Raw genomic sequence first — 19,685 nt, forward strand, 5'->3', positions numbered from 1 at the left:
TTTGTGTGTTGATATATATATATATCAAAATCATGTAGATAAAACTAGTCACACATCCTGGTCCGTTATTTAACTATGTCCTTTCTCTGTCTCTTTCACCTCTATCAATGAAATTCTTGCTCCTGTGATCTCACCAGCTCTATAACACTTCTGCCTACTGCATTCAGAAAAACAAGATGGATTTCTTCTGTGAAAAACTCAGCCTTCAACCTGCTAAGAACTGAAGATAAAACCAAAGTTCTAAAATATTCTTTTTAAATGTTGATGAACTTCATCCTTGTTACACATCCTTGTCTCTCCATGCAAATTTTCTTCTTAGCTTGATAACCTTTCTATAGTTGGTCCCACAATAACACACCATGAACCTGTTTTACATTTAATACAACTGCCTTTTCTTTGGGTATTTTTAGTAGAGTTCAGTGTGTTACAAGTATTTGGACCAGTTTTCTTTTTTCTCTGTCATTTACCATGTTTTTTTTTCTGTGTACATTAATCTAGTTGTTTAACTGGGTATCAGCTGCATCAATCTTATCAGTTTAGGTGGACCTGCAAAGGACATGGTTGGTGCCTCTATCCTCCTGACTAACTTAAATTCTCTTTCTCCTATCCCCTTTTTGCTGTATCTCACTGTTCAACCCCTATATTAATCAATTCCCCCAAATTATATCTGATGTTAACTTTCTTGCTCATGTTTCCCCACTCCACCTTCACCCAAGCACTAACAATTCTAAGTGAATATTTAGCAACTGCTGAAACCTCAGTTACGTTTCTGTTTCAGTCAAAGAATGTGTTAAAAGAAAGCCTTCCTCTGTTAGACTATTTAAATTTGTTTAATCCCATGTGCATTAATTCTTGTACCCCCCACCCCACTACACACACTCACACACACAAGTAAACACATACATATGCTCAAAATAATTGACTTTCATAGTTTACATTGTTTGAATTTTTTCAGAGTACAGAAAGATGCAATTTTCGAACATGCTTCAATGGTTGTCAATGTTGCTCTCTGGTTTACCAAACATGCTGCAAAGTTGGCAGCCCGTGATAAGTAAGTCAAACTTTTGGTGGTGTTATTAACTCCTCTCTCTTTCTTGAATGCTTGAATTATTTAATCCATAGACATACACACACAAAGGGATGGTGTGTGTGTGCATGCATGCTCAAAGTTACTTCTCTTCATTATTTCCCATTGATAATGGCTAAAGAGCTAGAAACACATCTGGGAATCTGACAGAGGTCAGCACTGGACAGATAAGTGTGTGAATCTGAGAGGGGGATATATTGAATAAAATCATAATTAAGTGATCCTCCTGTATTTTCTTTTATCCAAAGTGAGGAATTTTTCAGCACTCCCCCGTACATGCATATATATATGTGTGTGTATACATACATACACACACACTTTGTAAACCTGAGTCTACTCTCTGTTACACTCATTTTCAGCTATGCTACTGAATAGCAGCATACATGATACTGTGGATAGTAACAGAAAGTAATGTCAGTACTATAATAAGTATTTCCTCTCTACTTTTGCACTGACTACTTTTTCCCTCTTGTTTGTAAACTCAAAACTCAAATATCCATAAAGTGAATACATGCACAATCACCCCACCCTGTGTGTGTGTGTGTATGAATAATACACACACACACACACACACACACACACGTGTGTGTGTATGAGTATGTATGTATGTACATGTGTGTGTCTTCATTCTATGTTGCCTTTTTTGTAAATGGCTGAGTGTTTGCTAGCATTAAGAATATCTGTAAATGTTCTTACTATATCTTAATACTGTACAAACCAAGGTGACATGTAAAAAGCACTGAGGCTGGTGCCACGTAAAAAAGTACTGATGCTGGTGTCACATAAAAAGCACTGGTGCTGATGCCACATTAAAATCACTGGTGCTGGTACCATGTTAAAATCACTGGTGCTGGTACAACATTAAAAGCACTGGTGATGGTGCCACATAAAAAGCACTGGTGATGATGCCACATAAAAAGCACTGGTAATGGTGCCACATGAAAAGCACTGGTGATGGTGTCACTTGAAAAGCACTGGTAATGGTGCTACATAAAAAGCACTGGTAATGGTGCCACATAAAATGCACTGGTGATAGTGCCACATAAAAAGCACCTGGTACACTGTAAAGTGGTTGACATTAGGAAGGGTATCCAGCTGTAGAAACCAAACCAAAAACGACTATGGAACTTAGTGTGGTCCCTGGCCTTATCAGCTCCCATCAAGCTGTCCAACCCATGCCTGCATGGCAAACAAATGTTAAATGATGATGATTTTTCAGTGAGAACTGAAGTAAGAAAGGTTATAAAGCACTCTTTAAGTGTTTGCAGTCAAAGGTGTTTCTAAGTAACTAAAGAAATCCCTCACATTAAATCTGCATTTGTTGTGTTTTTTTACTTACCATGTTCTGTCTTGTGCTGCAGCATGGGCATGGACGAAGCAAAGGAAGTTCATAGATGTCTTCGTATTGCTGCTGGCATGTTTACATATGTGAAGGTAAGTGTTCTTTCAACTGCAAAACTTACAATGGTTGTTGTTTAGCCTAAGACATGTCCTGATACAGCAGGTCTAGGACCAAAGGCTTTCCAACTGTGACTATCACATCTTAGACATGCTAGTGTCTAGGAGTACAATATCTTATGAGTGTATTTAAAACAGAATAGGATTTGGGAGAGATTTGATTGCTATTTTTAGCAGGTTGACCAATCACATAGAGATCTCTCGCAATAATTTAACCAAGTGAAGAAAAAGGACCTGGAATTATATTTTATTCTTGTTTCTTTAATTAATTCATTTTATTTTGGTGATTTTAAGTTAATGTTTAAATTGCAAGGTTATCTTTCATAATAGGTACATTTTTTTGTTAGTTATTCATTTCTTCATTTGTTGGATATAGTTTGCTGATTTCATCTCAGGATGGAGATCATCCCAGTAGTTCAGCAAAAATAAAAGGAGATTCTTATGATTTTTATTTGACAAGAAGGAAAATATATATTCTGAAGAATAGTTAAAGAATATCAACATGTGACACCTTGGGCAGGTGTCTTCTACTATAGCCTTGGGCCAACTAAAGCCTTGTGAGTGGATTTGGTAGACAGAAGAAGCCTGTTGTATATATGTGTGTGTGTCTGTACCCCACCACCACTTGACAGCTGGTATTGATGTGTTTACATCCCTCTATCTTAGCAGTTCAAGTGAAAAAAGACTGGTAGAAAATGAGGGAGTGCTGAAAAGTTCCTGACTTTGAATTAAAAAAATACAGGAGGATTAGTTAATTATGATTTTATTAAACATATTCCCCTCTCAGATTCACATACTTATTGTATTCAGTTTTTCTAAGCCCTGTAAAAGAACTCAGAAGGTTGGGGTTCCAACCAAGCCTTTTGCATTACCCTTAAAGCCAGGAACTTTTCAGCACACCCTTGTAAGTACCAGGCTTTAAAAAAAAAATCCTAATTACATTTCTATAAAACCAGCTTAAAATTAGCTATCATTAACAAATGTTCCTTATATATTTTATCCCTTCATCTACTGAATAATGAACTTTTTTTTTCTTCAAAGAATGACTTGTGTGCAAGACTTGTAGACATTGATAGTGGTACTGATTTGGATGTTCGTGTTCTTGATGCTTTCATTTACCAATCTACTGCCGAAGCTCAAGAAGGTAACAAATTCAAATATTTATTTACAAAAGCAAAAGAAAATTGTATATTTTTAAGAGCAACACTCTGAGGTTTATGGTTCTTGTATCAATCTTAATGTCCTTATTTCAAATTTCCTTCAACTTACTTTTGCATTTGTATATAGGTGTGTGTATGTGTATATATATACACATACACATACATATGTGTGTGTGTATGTGTATGTATAATGTATATTTATATTATAGAATTATACTTTATATTGATATGTGTATATATATATATATATATATATATATATATATATATATATATATATATATATATATATATGAGGTCTGATCTGTAAGTATCCGGTTTGTTGCCATGGTAAAGAAGCTAAAACATGCAGTCAAGCCACATGGCACAGAGTGACTTTGAACACTGCTGTGCTTGCACACTAAGTTTTAATATTCTAGCTCACTTCTACTATTTACAGGAGTGTTTGGAAGGAAGGTGTGTAGTATGTGATCGTCGCATTGACCATGACAGAAAAAGTTGTCATGGTGATACCTGCTCAGAGGCCTATGCAAAGTTGCAGAAAGTGTATAGAGAGGAGTGTATGAACTGCACACAAGTGTACGAGTGGTTCAGACATTTCCAAGATCGCTGAAAAAATATCAATATTGACAAACGTTCTGGGAGACCCACAACCAGCAGAACTGAGAAAAACATCGCAGATGTGCATGCAACTGTGAGGGGAATTTGTTGAATCACCAACTGTGATTTATCAGATGATGTGCAGATTAATTATAGTTCAGTTCAATTCATTATCACTGAAGATTTAGGTCTGAGATGCGTGTCTGCCAAGTTTGTGCCAAAACTGCTTTCAGCTGACCAAAAAAGACACTCGGGTTTCAGTTGCGCAAGATCTTGATTGTGCCGAGAAAGATGAAAACTTTTTGAAAACTGATTAGGTATCACCAAGCTTTTGGCAAAATTTGATGCGGATTCTCTGCTCAACTTCCTCTGTTACAGTTAATGTGACGATCACACTCTACACATCTTCCATCTAAGCACTAACAGTGGAAGTGAGCTAGAATGTTGAAACTTAGTGATGTTCAGTCTATGCCAAGTGACTTCACTCTCTGTGCTTGAGCTTCGTTACTATCTCAACAGTCCAGATACTTATTGATCAGACCATGTATATATGTCCACTCTGTAAGATGATTGGCATTAGGAAGGACACCCAGCTGTAAATACCTTGCCAAAACAGACAGTGAAATCTGGCGCAGTCCTGTTAAACTGTCCAACCCATACCGGCATGGAAAATGGACGTTAAATGATGATGATGATGATGATATCTGTGCAGGTGCGAGTGTGTAGTTGAAGAGTTTGCTTCCCAACCATATAGTCTTGAATTGTTTGGTACCTTGGGCAAGTGTTTTGTACTATAGCCCCAAACTGATCAAAGTCTTATGAGTGGATTTTGTAGCTGGAAACTGAAAGATGGCTGTATACCTGTGTGTGTGTGCATAGCTGTGGATGTCTGTTAGTGCTTTCTTATCTTGACATCACGTGGTTGTTGTAAACAAGTGTTACTGTCATACAAGTAATGTCCTTTCTTTCCAGTCATCCATGAAAGTATGTCAGGACAGACAGGAGGAAATCTTATTACTTTTCCTGGGAACAAGTGAGGGTTGGTGAATTTGCCTTAATAAATTGCAATGACCTCATGCAAGCATGGGAAATTGGATATATGTATACAAACATACATATATAAACATGCACTACCAACCAAGTTATAATAGTTTTTCCTGAAGATTGCAATGGCATGAAACTCATGTCACAAGACAAATTCTCTGCTTCAGTTTTTATAAAAAAATCCATATCCTCTACAACTAGTTTTGAGTACACCTTTTTCTTTCTTCTGATATTAAACAACATGTGTATGTGTGTGTGTGTGCATATGTATAAATATTATGGTGTTGATGGTAATATATACACATGCATATGTTTATCATCTTTTTACAGTGACCACAGCACGAGCTATTGAACTTAAACATAGTGCCAGTTTAATTGCTGCATTAACATATGAAACTGCACAGCTCTACACAAAAGCTGGTATGTATAATTTTCCACATAATTCCGTGTAATTACAGTTAATCCTTATAATTAATTTCTTTTGGTATTTCAGTTATGAGGACGTATGAAAATAATATATATTTTTTTTTAGTTTTTATTTTCTTGTTATGATTAACTTACACTTGTTGAAAAATGTTGTCTCAGATGCATGAGACTTCCTTGTATCATAACAACATTGAAATGATTTATGGACATTTTCTGAAGATTTCCTTTATTAACTTATTACTAGGCCTGATGTGAGAGCAATTGCAGCTAGAATTTTAATACTCAACTGTAACTATAAAACCAACTTTAAGGAAAAAGTAAATGAGGATGATGGCATTCTGAGTTTTAATTCATTACTTGATTATGTTTCATTACTATAGTTTTGTAAAAGGTGGCAAGCTGGCAGAATCGTTAGCATGCTGGGCAAAATGCTTAGCAGCATTTCATCCATCTTTATGTTCTGAATTTAAATTCCACTGAGGTTGACTTTAATTGGTAATACAGTTGCCTAGAAAGTGATTGGTAGGTGGTTTAAGTACCTGGCAGTAGGTCACTTTCTATTTCCTGTTTCAGATTGGTGTTTTTGATGTCTAACAGGGTGGTGATAATGATGATGATGCCTTCTTACTACTACTACTACTTATGCAGCAAATTGGCAGAATCATTAGCATGCCAGGCAAAATGCTTAGCGACATTTCATCTGGCTTTACATTCTGAGTTCAAATTCCACCAAGATCGACTTTGCCTTTCATCCTATCGCAGTCAATAAATTAAGTACCAGTGAAACACTGGGGTCAACTTGTCCCCTCCCCCAAAATTTCAGGCCTTGTGCCTTTAGTAGAAAAGATTATTACTACTGCTACTACTACTACTTAGGCAGCAAGTTGGCAGAATTGTTAGCATGCCAGGCAAAATGCTTAGCAGCATTTCATCTATCATTACGTCCTGAGTTCAAATTCCACCAAAGCAGACTTTATCTTTCATCAGTAAAATAAGTACTGGTTGAGTACTAGGGTTGATGTAATTGACTTACCCCTCCTTCGAAGTTGCTGGTCTTGTGCCAAAATTTGAAAGCATTATTATTATTAGATTGACTACATTTTAAAGCTTTAAGCTACATTCACCTATTGTGAATGTAGCTTTGAGCTGGAGGAATTGATGTCATCAGAGGGTGTCCAATGATTATTGTATTCCTTCAGCCCTGAATTCTAACGCCCTCCTATTGATGGGATGACAGTGGTGACCAAATTACTGCTCCTCTTCTCTTCCTCAGTTCCAGTTTTACAATCACCAAAAGACTGCTTCTCTCCCAGCATACACACAGCAACCTTGTTCTCTCTTGGTCACTCTAATTCCATTGGCTGTAATCATTCTCCATAGTGACTGAGCAGGGAAAAACTCTCACTAAAAAACAATCAATGGAATGGTACTTTGGTTCAGGGTCGCAATACCTAATGTTCACTGGACACTGTCTGATGACATCAATTCCCTCTGTTAAGCTACAGTCACCAAAGATAAATAAAGGAGAAGCATTTTATTTTTATTATTTCCTTTGGGGTTGATGAAATAAAGTACTAGTCAAATATTGATTTCAAATTTCGGCACAAGGCCAGCAATTTTGGGAGTGGGGATAAGTCGATTACATCAACTCCCGTGCTCAACTGGTGCTTATTTTATGTACCTTGAAACGATGAAAGGCAAAGTCAACCTTGACAGAATTTGAGCTCAGAACATGGCACAGTAATACTTCTGCCAGCTCACTGTCTTAGCACCAGTCAAATATTGTAACCAATATAATTGACTAATTCTACCCATAACATTTCTGACCATGTTCATATGTCCATGCAAGAAATTATTCTATCTATTACAAATATGTTTTTAATTAATATCTTCATCTAATTATTTTCAGATGATACGCTTTCCAGTTTAGATGCTGAAGTAGTTAACAAATGGAGAAAATACTTCCAACTAAAGAAAGATTTCTATACAGCCTATGTAAGTATATCTCACATGTAAACTTGTAAATAGGTAGTTATAAGTGTATAGGGGATTTAAATTTAAATTACCTGAGATATAGGCTCATGCATGGCTGTGTGGTGAGAAGTTTGCTACCCAAACACATAGTCTTGGGTTCAGTCTTACTGTGTGGTACCGTGGGCAATGTCTTGTTACTATAAACCCAGGCCAGCCAAAGCCTTGCAGTTTATTTGGTAGACAGAAACTGAAAGAAGCCTATTGTGTGTGCATATCATTCAACCACAGTAGTGATTGAATATATTCTTAAGTCCATCATTTCGTCAATTGCAGCAGCTTCCAAGCTTCACCACTAATTCAGTTCTCGAATAAATGGCAAACTGTTAATAGTTTTAAAAAGTAGACCTCCTCAGCTACACTTTGGCATAAATAGTTTGAGATTTGGTTCAGCAGAAAAAAAGTTACATCAAAATATGTCAGACGTTAAGTGGCAGTAAGGCAGATATTCATCTTCAATTAACATAATTTTTTAGTTTTAAATTAAAAGTATACTTTTTAAGGCTTGAATGATAGAAAAATGCATGAGGAATTCAGAATAGTTAGTCGCATTGAACAAAAATTAGTAGAAAAACAGTTATGAGGTAAAATTTTATGAAATTTAATGTCAGTAAGTGAGAGAGTAAGAAGTAACACCTAAGCAATAAGAATAAAGAATGTATTTCTGAAATGAATGTTTACATTCTAAGGCGGCGAGCTTGCAGAAATGGTAGTACGCTGGGTGAAATGCATAGCAGTATTTCGTCTGTCTTTGAGGTTTTGAGTTCAAATTTCACCGAGGTTGACTTTGACATACAGATTATTTGATTAATTTTTTCTTAACTAAACACTTTCAGACTTACGATACTGGTAGAATGTGTCACATAGAACAGGATTTACTCTTAACATTTTTGACAAAATTTTGTATTTTAGAAGTTATTTCGTCAGAAGTTACAGAGTGACAATGGCCAAATTTGTGTTTGATAAGTGCCAATACACGAAACTCTCAACTTTTGACCTACTCTCTAACTTCTGCCGATGATATATATACATATTACATGTAAAAGCACCCACTACACTCTCAGAGTGGTTGGCATTAGGAAGGGCATCCAGCTGTCAAAACTCTGCCAAATTAGATTGGAGCCTGGTGTAGCCATCTGGTTTGCCAGTCCTCAGTCAAATTATCCAACCCATGCTAGCATGGAAAGCGGACGTTAAACAATGATGATGATGATGATGAAAAAAAAATCTCATCACGCAATCAAACCAACGAAAGACCCTCTACCTGGTCGCTTGACACACTAAAAATAGCAGCCAAAGTATCCCTCTACCTAATTCACACGCCCATTGTATGTAATGTCCTAGATTATCCCTAAAAAGATGATTTGTTGAAGGCTGGAATGTCTTTGATGATAGGTTTGCAGTATCTAGGTTGATTTGAAGCTAAATAAAACAACATTATGGTAAATTTCTATATTAACACTCGCACGATTTTCACTAAGAAAAAAACCAAAAAATCAAATTTTTTGCATGGAATCAAGTACCCTGACCTCCTAATATGCTGCAAATCCCTTATTTTGGTTCAGAAAAAATGAGGTGGGGGGCTTCCCCCCAATCCTGGAATCATTGGAATTTTTTTTTTTTTTGAATGAATTCTTGTGACCTCCTAATATTGAAAAATTAAGTTACTTAAGGTGAGCCTGGTAACTGATGGTTTTGGGGTCTTGTTGTTTGTAACTTTTGGTAAGCCATGGTGCAACCAACATGGTAAAAATCCCTGCTATTAATTTGGTGGATGGGTGATATCAAATAATTTAATCACAACATATATTTAAATTAAACATGAAAAAAATTGAAATATTATCATCACTTATATGGAAAAATTGAAATATTATCTTACAGTATTTTATAAGGTAAAATCTTAAATTATTAATTGACACATTGTTAATTATCTTATAACAGCAATGCCTGGAAAAATTATGGATTACATGGAAAATGCAAGCATGAAAAGTAATATTCTTAAGATTATACACCTGTAAAAGTATAGGACAAGCTATTACTTCTAGTAAAGTAAAGAATAAGAAACTTTTTACTTAAAATATTGCAGATAAAATTAAAATTTGAATATTAAAACTTATTTTATTATAGTTTCCAAATAACACTATACTTATTTAAGTAGAATTTGGCTACCTTAAATACAGAAAAAAAGTGATGAATTAGACAAACTTACAAATTAGCAGAACAGTTTTGTACTATAAATTTAAAAGATGAGAACTATAAAGAGTGATAAATTAGAAGAACTGGCATTCTTTGCTGCAATATTTTAAGTAAAAAGTTTCTTATTCTTTACTTTACTAAAAGTAATAGCTTGTCCTATACTTATACAGGTGTAATAACTTGTCCAATATTTTTTCATGCTTATAATCTTAAGAATATTATTTTCATGCTCACATTTTTCCATGCAATATATATGTGTGTGTGTTATAGTCTTCTTGCCTTGACTTCATGTAATAGTTGTAAAGGACTGTCACCATCATATATGTGGTGTCCTTCATTTCCAATCTTCCATGAAAGCCTGTCTAGTCATGGGGAAATATTACTTTACTTGGAAACAGGTGAAAGTTGGTGACAGGAAGGGCATCCAGCTACAGAAAATCTGCCTCAAATTCTCCATGCAAGCATGGAAAAGTGGATATTAAAATAATGATAACCAGTATTTAAAATTTCATGTGTATTCCTTTATATCAAAAGAGAAAACTGCAATGCAAATTCATATAGTCCAAATTTCCTTTCATTGGTCTGCATAATGATAAAGGTTGCAGAGTACATATAGAGGAAAACATTTCAACTGGAGAGGTGGTCCATAGATTACTTAATTATGTTATCACACATGTTCCAGCGAAGATCAAGGCCAAATTATGCAATTCAAGCATGGGTTGCATAATGTGGACATTATCTTCACTGAAACACATGTAAGACAATAAAACAATTTAGGAACAAACTCCCCAGCTTTGTTGACAAACATTCACTTCCATATACTCCTTCGCACACAAACACACACTCTAATAGTTATCGCCAAGCTGACTGTCTGTTTGAAGGTTTATTTACCTATATTCAGTGGACACATCCACTGGTTTTCAAAAATAGAAATATTAATATTTCTAAATCTCTCTATGGGAGACTATCCACTGAATGTAGGTAAATAAACCTTCGAACAGACAGTCAGCAGCGATGCCTGCTGGGTTCAGCTACTCCACATTGAGGAAGGGCAATCACCCTGAAACTAATTTGTAGATGTTGAACCAGCAAGGGGAAGCCGCTGACCTCCCCTGTTCAAAGGTTGTAATGGACATAGGTTTGTGTGTTACATAGCTAGCTAGAAACAATGGTCTCTTGGAGCTCATCAACAGCAGCATTTGTCCTATTTTCCTGGACTGCCATGTTAGCTTGGCGATAACTATTAATATCCAGTACTGCTGCCATAGTCTCCTTTCGAGAGATTTAGAAATATTAATAAATATATATATATATATATTTATCATCATCATGTTCAGTTAATGTTCATGTTTCATGCTGGCATGACTTGAATTATTTGAAGGGATACATTAGGTCCATTCTATTTTGGCATAGTTTCTACTACTGAGTAGGCTTCCTAATATTAACTGCTTTACTGCATGTACTGGGTGCTTTTTTGTGGTACCAGCAGTAATGAGGTCTCTGTGCAGCCTGAAAGAAGAAGATCCCCTTTGACTAAGTAGAGCTACAGTTGAGAGGAAGGCAGCTTTAACCTAGAAGATGAAAGGTTAAAGTGTGGGAGAAGAGGGCAGAACAGAACCAGTTTCTTTCTGCAGAGGAGCTATATTGCAACTCACATTATAGAAGAGTGGGTAGGAATGACTCAAGAGATGTTGGAAAACAGTACCAACATACATATATGAGGACTGGTGTTACAAACAGTTTATTTCAATTTCAAGCAACAAACTACATCGTTTCCCCTTTGAAGTTTCCCCCTTGAGACTAATGCATTTTTCCATCCTTCTCTGCCATGCATCTGTGTGCTGCTGGAAGGATTCATCTGGGATGCCCCTCAGCTCCATTGTTACAGCCCTCTTGGTGGTTTTCACGCTTACAAAATGGGTTCACTTGATGATTCCCTTGAGCTTGGAGAAAAGATAAAAAGTCATGTGAAGTAAGATCAGGTGAATAGGGAGGTTACTCCAGTACAGCAATGTTCTTCTTGACCAGAAACTGCCAGATGCTCAGGGTGCTGTGAACAGGTGCATTGTTGTGGTGAAGCAGTCAGAATTCATCCCACCACAACTCTCATTTCTTGCACACTGTGCAAAGCAAATGCTACAGGATCTCTTTGTAGACTTGCTCAATGTCGACCTGCTCCTGGAGTCATCTTCCACCTTCTTGCACCTCTCTTTGAACCTTTTGTGCCACTCAAAAGCGTGTGCACAACATTGTGTTATCTCCATATACTTGCTGAAGTATTTCAAGTGCTTGTGATGGAGTTTTCCCCAACTGGACCAAAAATTTCAGGTTTATTTGTTGCTAGGTGTTCATTGTTCCTTCCTCAGTACTCATAGCTGAACAACCTGAAAAAGAGACACAACCAAAAGCATGTGAAAAATATTCAATGGTTGCCGAAAGCTAAGGTTACCGTTATATACTCCCTAGATATCATGTTAGATGATAACACAATCTACTTATCCCTCTTTCGCTCATAGCTCACAGCACACCCAGTCCTGTTACTTTTCAAACAGACCTCGTACATATATTTCTGTGTTGCATTTGTATATATAAGTACACACATACACATGCATACATGCATATTCACAGTGAAGGCACATGACTTAGTGGTTAGGGTACTTTGCTCACGACCATAAGGTCGTGAGTTCGATATCAGGCAGCGCGTTGTGAACTTCAGCAAGACAATTTATTCTCACATTGCTCCTGTCCACTTAGCTGGCAAAAATGAGAAGTACTTGTATTTCAAAGGACCAGCCTTGTCACATTCTGTGTCATGTTGTTTCTGAGAAATATGTGTCTGTAGAGTGCTCAGTTACTTGCATGTTTAATTTCCATTAATTGGATCAGCTGGAACCTTCATCATCGTGATAATTGTAAATGAGTGTCTTTGTCATACATATAGTGTAATTCATTTCCAACATTCTGCTTGGAAAATAGGTACAGGTTGGTGACAGGAAAGGTATACATCCATAGAAAATCTACTTTGATTCTGTCTGACCCATGCAAATATGAAAAAGGGTCATTAAAAAACAGTGACAGCATTGATATATACTCACACATACATATATTTACACACACACACACACGTCTTTATACTCATATTTATATTTTCACATATGCATATATAGACACATGTAGAATTGACACTGAGATATGTAGCTATTAGTAACTAAGAACAGTTTAGTTCATGTGTGAAGATTCTAAAGATATATTCAGGTTTGAGCACTGGGCTTGATGTAACTAACTTAGCTCTTCCTACAAAAGGGTTGGCCTTATGCAAAAATTTGAAACCAATATTCTTAAGAACACTAATGTAATGATAATCTGGTTCTCTCTGCAAAATCTTTTCAAGAACTGCAGATGTTTACAACTAGGAAGTAAGAGTTAAAGTTGAAAAACTTTTGAGATAGCAGTAATATATATGAAACAGCCTCACTTGAGAGTTTGGATGAAATTATGCATAAATTCAATAGTGTGTAGACAATACAAACATTGATTTCAAATTTTGGCACAAGGCCAGCAATTACAGGAAGGGGTGCGTCAATTACACGACCCAGTACTTAACTGGTACTTATTTTATCAACTCAGAAAGGATGAAAGGCAAAGTCAATCTCAGCAGAATTTGAACTCAGAACATGAAGACACAAAATGCCACTAAGCATTTCACCTGGTGTGCTAACGATTCTACCAGCTTGTCACCTTAAACAATACAAATATTGGCTGAATAAAAAGCTCAGTGAGATGTCTGACAGACTGACAAGGAAACTGAATTTTAGATACCGAGTTATACTGATCTAAGGTCATTCTAATGAAAGTTTCATATGTGTATGTACATAGGTATATATGAATATACATATAATAATATGAAGAAATGAGACCCTTTACCTTACTAGCAAAATAAAAATTGTCTTTTTTGTTCTCATCATCGAATATTTACCACATAGGCACATACCTATCATGGAGAAACACTGCTGGCTCAAGACAAATGTGGAGAAGCCATCAAATGCCTTCAGGAAGCAATGAAATGTAAGTATATTTTGATCACACTGATTGGTGCCTTACTAAACTCTTGATCACTTCTTGAATGATGCTTGTTTCTTTGTCAACTTGCCATCTCCTATTGTTCTTCTTGGTCAGGAACTGCTGGATGCTCAGGGCATTGTGAGCCAAGTGCATTGTTGTGGTGAAGCAGCCACAATTCATCCTGCCACAACTCTAATTTCTTGCACACTGAGCAAAGCAAATGCCACAGGATCTCTTTGTAGACTTGCTGATTGATTGCTCAACATTGACCTATCCTGTTGCTGAAGGCCTCCTGCTCCTGGAGTCATCTTGCCATCTTCTGTTGTTCTTCTTGGCCAGGAACTGCCGGATGCTCAGGGCATTGTGTGAAGTGTTTTTCTACACTTAGTTTAACTTTCACATAGGAACCCTTTTTACTTTTTAAACTTTGCTTTGATTTGTTTGATTTATTTGATACATATATTATCAATCAGACTCCAAAGGGGCTGGTGCTCATCTGAGTTGGCAAGACTTATATTATGTCGTAAAATCAAGAAAAAGAATACAGGGAACTTGCTGTGAGGAGTGGAAAGTACGTTTCAGACTGTATGCTTCTTCAGAGAAAATTTGAAAGGAGAGATATTAATGTACATCCTCCTACAGTTTCCTCAATAATTTCTCTCCTTTCAAATTTTCCATGATGCATTTTTCACCCCTCGTGGCAAGTTCACTATACTTTTTTTTATTGCTTTTATTGTGTAAATATATATGTGTGTGTGGTGGTTTCATATAGTTTACACTTCTCACTTGCAATGTTTTATCCATATATAACTCAACTGCAATGAGAAGTAATGCTTAGAGCAGAATTAATAGATATTATTGGCAGAAGTGTGGTATAAGCAAATCCAAAGATCCAGTTTTTTTTTATGTTACATCATCTTCATCATTACCTGTTATCTACAACTTGCACTTGTGTTAGGTACAACAAAGATGTGCCAAATTCCGTTCAATGATCAGTCTCCTAAGTCTAACAATAGTTGCAGTGCCACTGTCCTCCTTCAGGTTCTTAGTCATGGTTTTGGAAGGACATTCGTCCTCTCATGGGTTAGTTTCTCTCTAATGACACCCAACTCTAAGGATCTCAGGTAGTTCCCAGTCAGCTATTTTGTTGGTCGACTAGAGGGAAGGTGGCCAAGAGTTGTTCATAAGTCAGTTTCTGCACCCAGCTGATGCTGAAGGTCATCCAGAGCAATCAAATATCGCAGCATCAAGTAATGTAATCTTGCAACAGTGCAAATATGAATATCTTTGATGTAGTTATGTTGAAAAAAGAATTTGAGGAAATACACTGCAAACCTACTGGCTGAAAAATTGAAATGTTCATGTGTAGCTGTAGGCTTTGTAAAGACATTTAAGTTTTAATGATATAGCTTTTGTAGTTGTAAATAGGAAATTACTGTGAGGCACAGTTGGTCTTAAGTAAGTAGTGCAGGTGTTACATAATTGGCAAATATTGTTTGCTTTAACACTTCTATTATGAACCCACCTAAGACTACCACTGATTCTTAGATACAAGCTTCTTGTTTATAAAATGATTTATGTTAAAACATTCCATCAAAATTTCATGTTAATTTATGCTTCATACATCAGCTTAATAATGATAAAGTTATTTCACTAAATACTTCTTCAATTTAAAAAAAAATTAATTAAAACAAAGGCAGTGTATTCCAATAGAAATATAGTAACAATATGATTAACTGCTGAGCTCAAATTTCCCAATGGGCCAGTAGAGAGTAATAGGAAACAGTTTCATTCAAGAGTAATGACTTCTCTTATGAAGCCTTACCTAGCTCATCACTGATTGATCACTATCTGTGAATAGAATCCATATATTCTCTAACATCCCTCTGAATAGGAATTGCACTTCTGACTTTGAGCTAATGAAACACTCAGAAGCTATACACTACTATTACTGCCTACACTCATCATCATCATCATCATCGTTTAATGTCCGCTTTCCATGCTAGCATGGGTTGGACGATTTGACAGAGGACTGGTGAAACCGGATGACAACACCAGTCCCCAATCTGATTTGGCAGAGTTTCTACAGCTGGATGCCCTTCCTAACGCCAAACACTCAGAGAGTGTAGTGGGTGCTTTTACGTGTCACCCGCACAAAAGCCAGTCAGGCGGTACTGGCAGTGAACTTTACTAATGAGAGCAGAGTGTATTTTTCCAAAATATCAACTCTTCAACATTCAAGCCATTACTCCAGTATCTTGGCTGTCAGTGGCTAGTTAGGAAATTATTATAACTTATTTAATGAAGGCATGTGGCTTAGTGATTAGGGTATTTAGCTCACTATTGTAAGGTTGTGAGTTCAATACTTGGCAGCGCAACATGTCCTTGAGCAAAACACTTTTCCATGGTCTCCAGCCCACTCAGTTGGCAAAAATCAGATATACCTATAATTCAAAAGGGCCAACCATGCCACATTTTGTGTCACACTGAATCTCCTTGAGAACTACAATAAGGGTACATGTATCTGTGGAGTGTTCAACCACTTGCATATTAATTTCACAAGCTGGCTGTTCTGTTGATTGGATCAACTGGAACGCTCATCATCATAACCAATGGAGAGCCAAGCCATAACTTATTTAATACAATGTGATTAATATACCTTAACACTACTTATTAGAAACAGTAGTACATTAAGTACAGAAGTGCCTTGTGTTATTTGGTTTCAACCTTTTAAATTCCATGTTCAAACCCTTTACTGTTAGTAAAATAAGTACCAGGCATGAACTGGGTTTGATTCAAATTTGAAGCCTTGTATCAATTTAAGAAATGAATATGATATAAAATCATATAACAAAATTAGTCATGGATGGGTAGATCTCCAATATTTAGCATTAAGGGTTCAGTTGTTCAGTCAACTTGCTTCTGAATTAAATGCAATTGGCTGAGTATTCCACAGCAATGTGTATGCTTAACATAATTGTCAGACAGGATCAGTGTGACAGCGCTGTACCTTTTGAAATACTGATACAATGCTGCTAGCAAGCCTCTATACAGTTTCCATCTACTCAGTTTTACTCACAAGGTAAGGATCAACCTGCTGTTATTGAAAATTGCATTTGCTTAAGATGTCACAGAGTAGGGATAAACCCAAGATTCCATGGTTACAAAGCAAACTTCTTAACTACATAGCTATACCGCACCTAAAATAAATTAGTATAGTGAAATTACATTAACTGTTTTAGTGCAAACAATGTTTGCACTAGCTTAGCTGGGGTCCGCGGGGCGGTAGGGGCGGGCCACCCCAGGTGGCACTTTTAATAGGGTGGTACTTTTGGGTCTGTTGTAGGAAATATGTGGTTTTTTCTGAGGTCATGGGGGCAGCAAACGGAAGGGAAGCACCAAGTAGCACACACTCTATCTATGCTAGTGATTGTATCATCATCATCATTGTTTAACGTTCGTTTTCCTTGCTAGCATGGGTTGGATGATTTGACTGAGGACTGGTGGACCAGGAGACGACACCATGCTCCAATCTGATGTGGCAGAGTTTATGTAGTTAGATTCTCAGTCACACCCACAGACATATGCATAAATATGTAAAATTAATGACAATAAGACAATTTCTGTTTAACAAAGTTTTTCTGAAAATTTATTTGAATATTAACCTATTATTTTACCAAGTAAATTATTGGTATTTTAAATCAATAAAATACCTTACAAATGTTACAAGAAATTCATTTTAAGTGGAAGCAGCAGGTTTTTCTTCTCAGAAAATGGATTTTGTCCACTGACTTCACTCATACCACTATTGTAGACCCACACACTTCTTTCTTCTTACTGTTTAGTGCTCCCACTAAATCCTCTCAATGCATATTTTTCTCTTTCATGTTAAACGCTTTCCCGAATACCTATTTTTTATTCTAAGACCAGCATCTATCAGGATCTAAGTCATCGTCCATTGTTTATGTTCTGGAGCAACTAGCATACTGAAAACTGAAAATAACCTCACTAATCTCATCCTCCAGTTTAAACAGTCTTGAAAGTGACAAATGCAGCTTGTTTTACCATTATCTCCTCCTCCTTCTCTTTCCCTATGAACTGACTTCTATATAATTGTTCAACCTGCAAATCTCCTACAAATCACACTTCATTCTGTTATATAAAGTCTTATATAATGTAGTCTTAGATATCCTTAAAAAGGTCAGGTGGTGATAAATGTTTGATCAGGTGTTTTCATGTTTGATCTGGGCTAACAATAACTCCTCTCTCCATAAACTAATAAACTTTAAAAAATCACCCACTTAGTGGAAATGTTCAATCTATCAAAATTTATTAAAATATTTATTTACTTTCCTCTTTTTTTTTTTTTTTCAAACATTTTTAATTAAGATTTTGAGAGATCTAGTGCACGATGTAAAGAATATAGTGCAACAAAAGGATCTGGGACACAAGCAAAGCCTCATGAACACATATTCTTTAGAAATCTTGGACCAAAGGTACGAAGAACTTTGGAAAAATGTGAAAGAGAAAATGGAATGATGTGAGTATATTCACTCTATCTTTTTTTTCTGTATACTTACATGCATACATGTGTGTGTGTGTGTGTGTGTGTGTGTGTGTGTATATATATATATATATATATATATATATATATACATACATAATCTCATTATCATCATCATTGTTTAACGCCTGTTTCCATGCTAGCATGGGCTGGACGGTTCAACCGGGATTTGGAATGTCACCAGCATTGAAGCCAGTCAAAGCAGTGCTGGCATCAGCTATGTTCAGATGGTGCTTTTTACGTGCCACTGGCATGGGTATCACAACTGCAATTTCCATATGATTTTCATTTTGATGTTGATGTACTTGACTCAATAGATCTCCTCAAACACAGCAGACCATCCTATGATCCAACGTACTTTTGAATGGGCTGGGGCTGGTTATGCGAAACTGGTGAAGGATACAGCCGTGAATTCACTTTATTTGCTGGGTCTTCGCAGTCACAGCATATCTCCAGAGGTTGCGGTCTTTCGTCATTGCCTCATCCCATGTCTTCCTGGGTCTACCTATACCCAGCATTCCTTCAACTGTTTGGGAGTGGCACTTCTTCACACATCTCTCCTCATCCATCTGTAGTACATGACCATACCAGCGCAAACGTCTCTCTTGCACACCACATCTGATGCTTCTTATGTCCAACATTTCTCTCAGGGTGCTTACACTCTGTTGTGTGTGCACACTGACATTACACGTCCAGCAGATCATGCTAGTTTCATTTCTTTTGAGCCTACGCATGTCCTCCGCAGTCAAGGCCTATGTTTCACTGCCATGTATATACGTGTATATATACACATATATATATATACATATATATATATATATATATATATATATATATATATATATATATATATATATATATATATATATATACACACACATATATATACGTATAAATATATATATATACGTATATATATATATATATATATATATATATATATATATATATATATATACACATATATACATATGTGTGTGTGTATATATATATATATATATATATATATATATATATATATATATATACATATATATATGTATACATATATAAATAT

The 19,685-nt window shown here is 36.1% G+C and overlaps 1 protein-coding gene across 1 annotated transcript in view; it reads left to right on the forward strand.

Moving 5' to 3' along the window:
• Positions 1–19,685, forward strand: part of LOC106880323 (BRO1 domain-containing protein BROX) — a 42,960-nt gene that overhangs the window by 14,227 nt on the left and 9,048 nt on the right. The window contains exons 3-9 of the mRNA XM_014930200.3: positions 956–1,051; positions 2,449–2,521; positions 3,587–3,689; positions 5,680–5,769; positions 7,685–7,770; positions 13,986–14,067; positions 18,454–18,604. Of these exons, the coding sequence (XP_014785686.1) occupies positions 956–1,051; positions 2,449–2,521; positions 3,587–3,689; positions 5,680–5,769; positions 7,685–7,770; positions 13,986–14,067; positions 18,454–18,604 (681 nt within the window). The remainder of the gene's footprint in view (positions 1–955; positions 1,052–2,448; positions 2,522–3,586; positions 3,690–5,679; positions 5,770–7,684; positions 7,771–13,985; positions 14,068–18,453; positions 18,605–19,685) is intronic.

This window comes from Octopus bimaculoides, chromosome 11 (assembly GCF_046866305.1).
Source record: "Octopus bimaculoides isolate indiv1 chromosome 11, ASM4686630v1, whole genome shotgun sequence".
Lineage (NCBI taxonomy): Eukaryota > Metazoa > Mollusca > Cephalopoda > Octopoda > Octopodidae > Octopus > Octopus bimaculoides.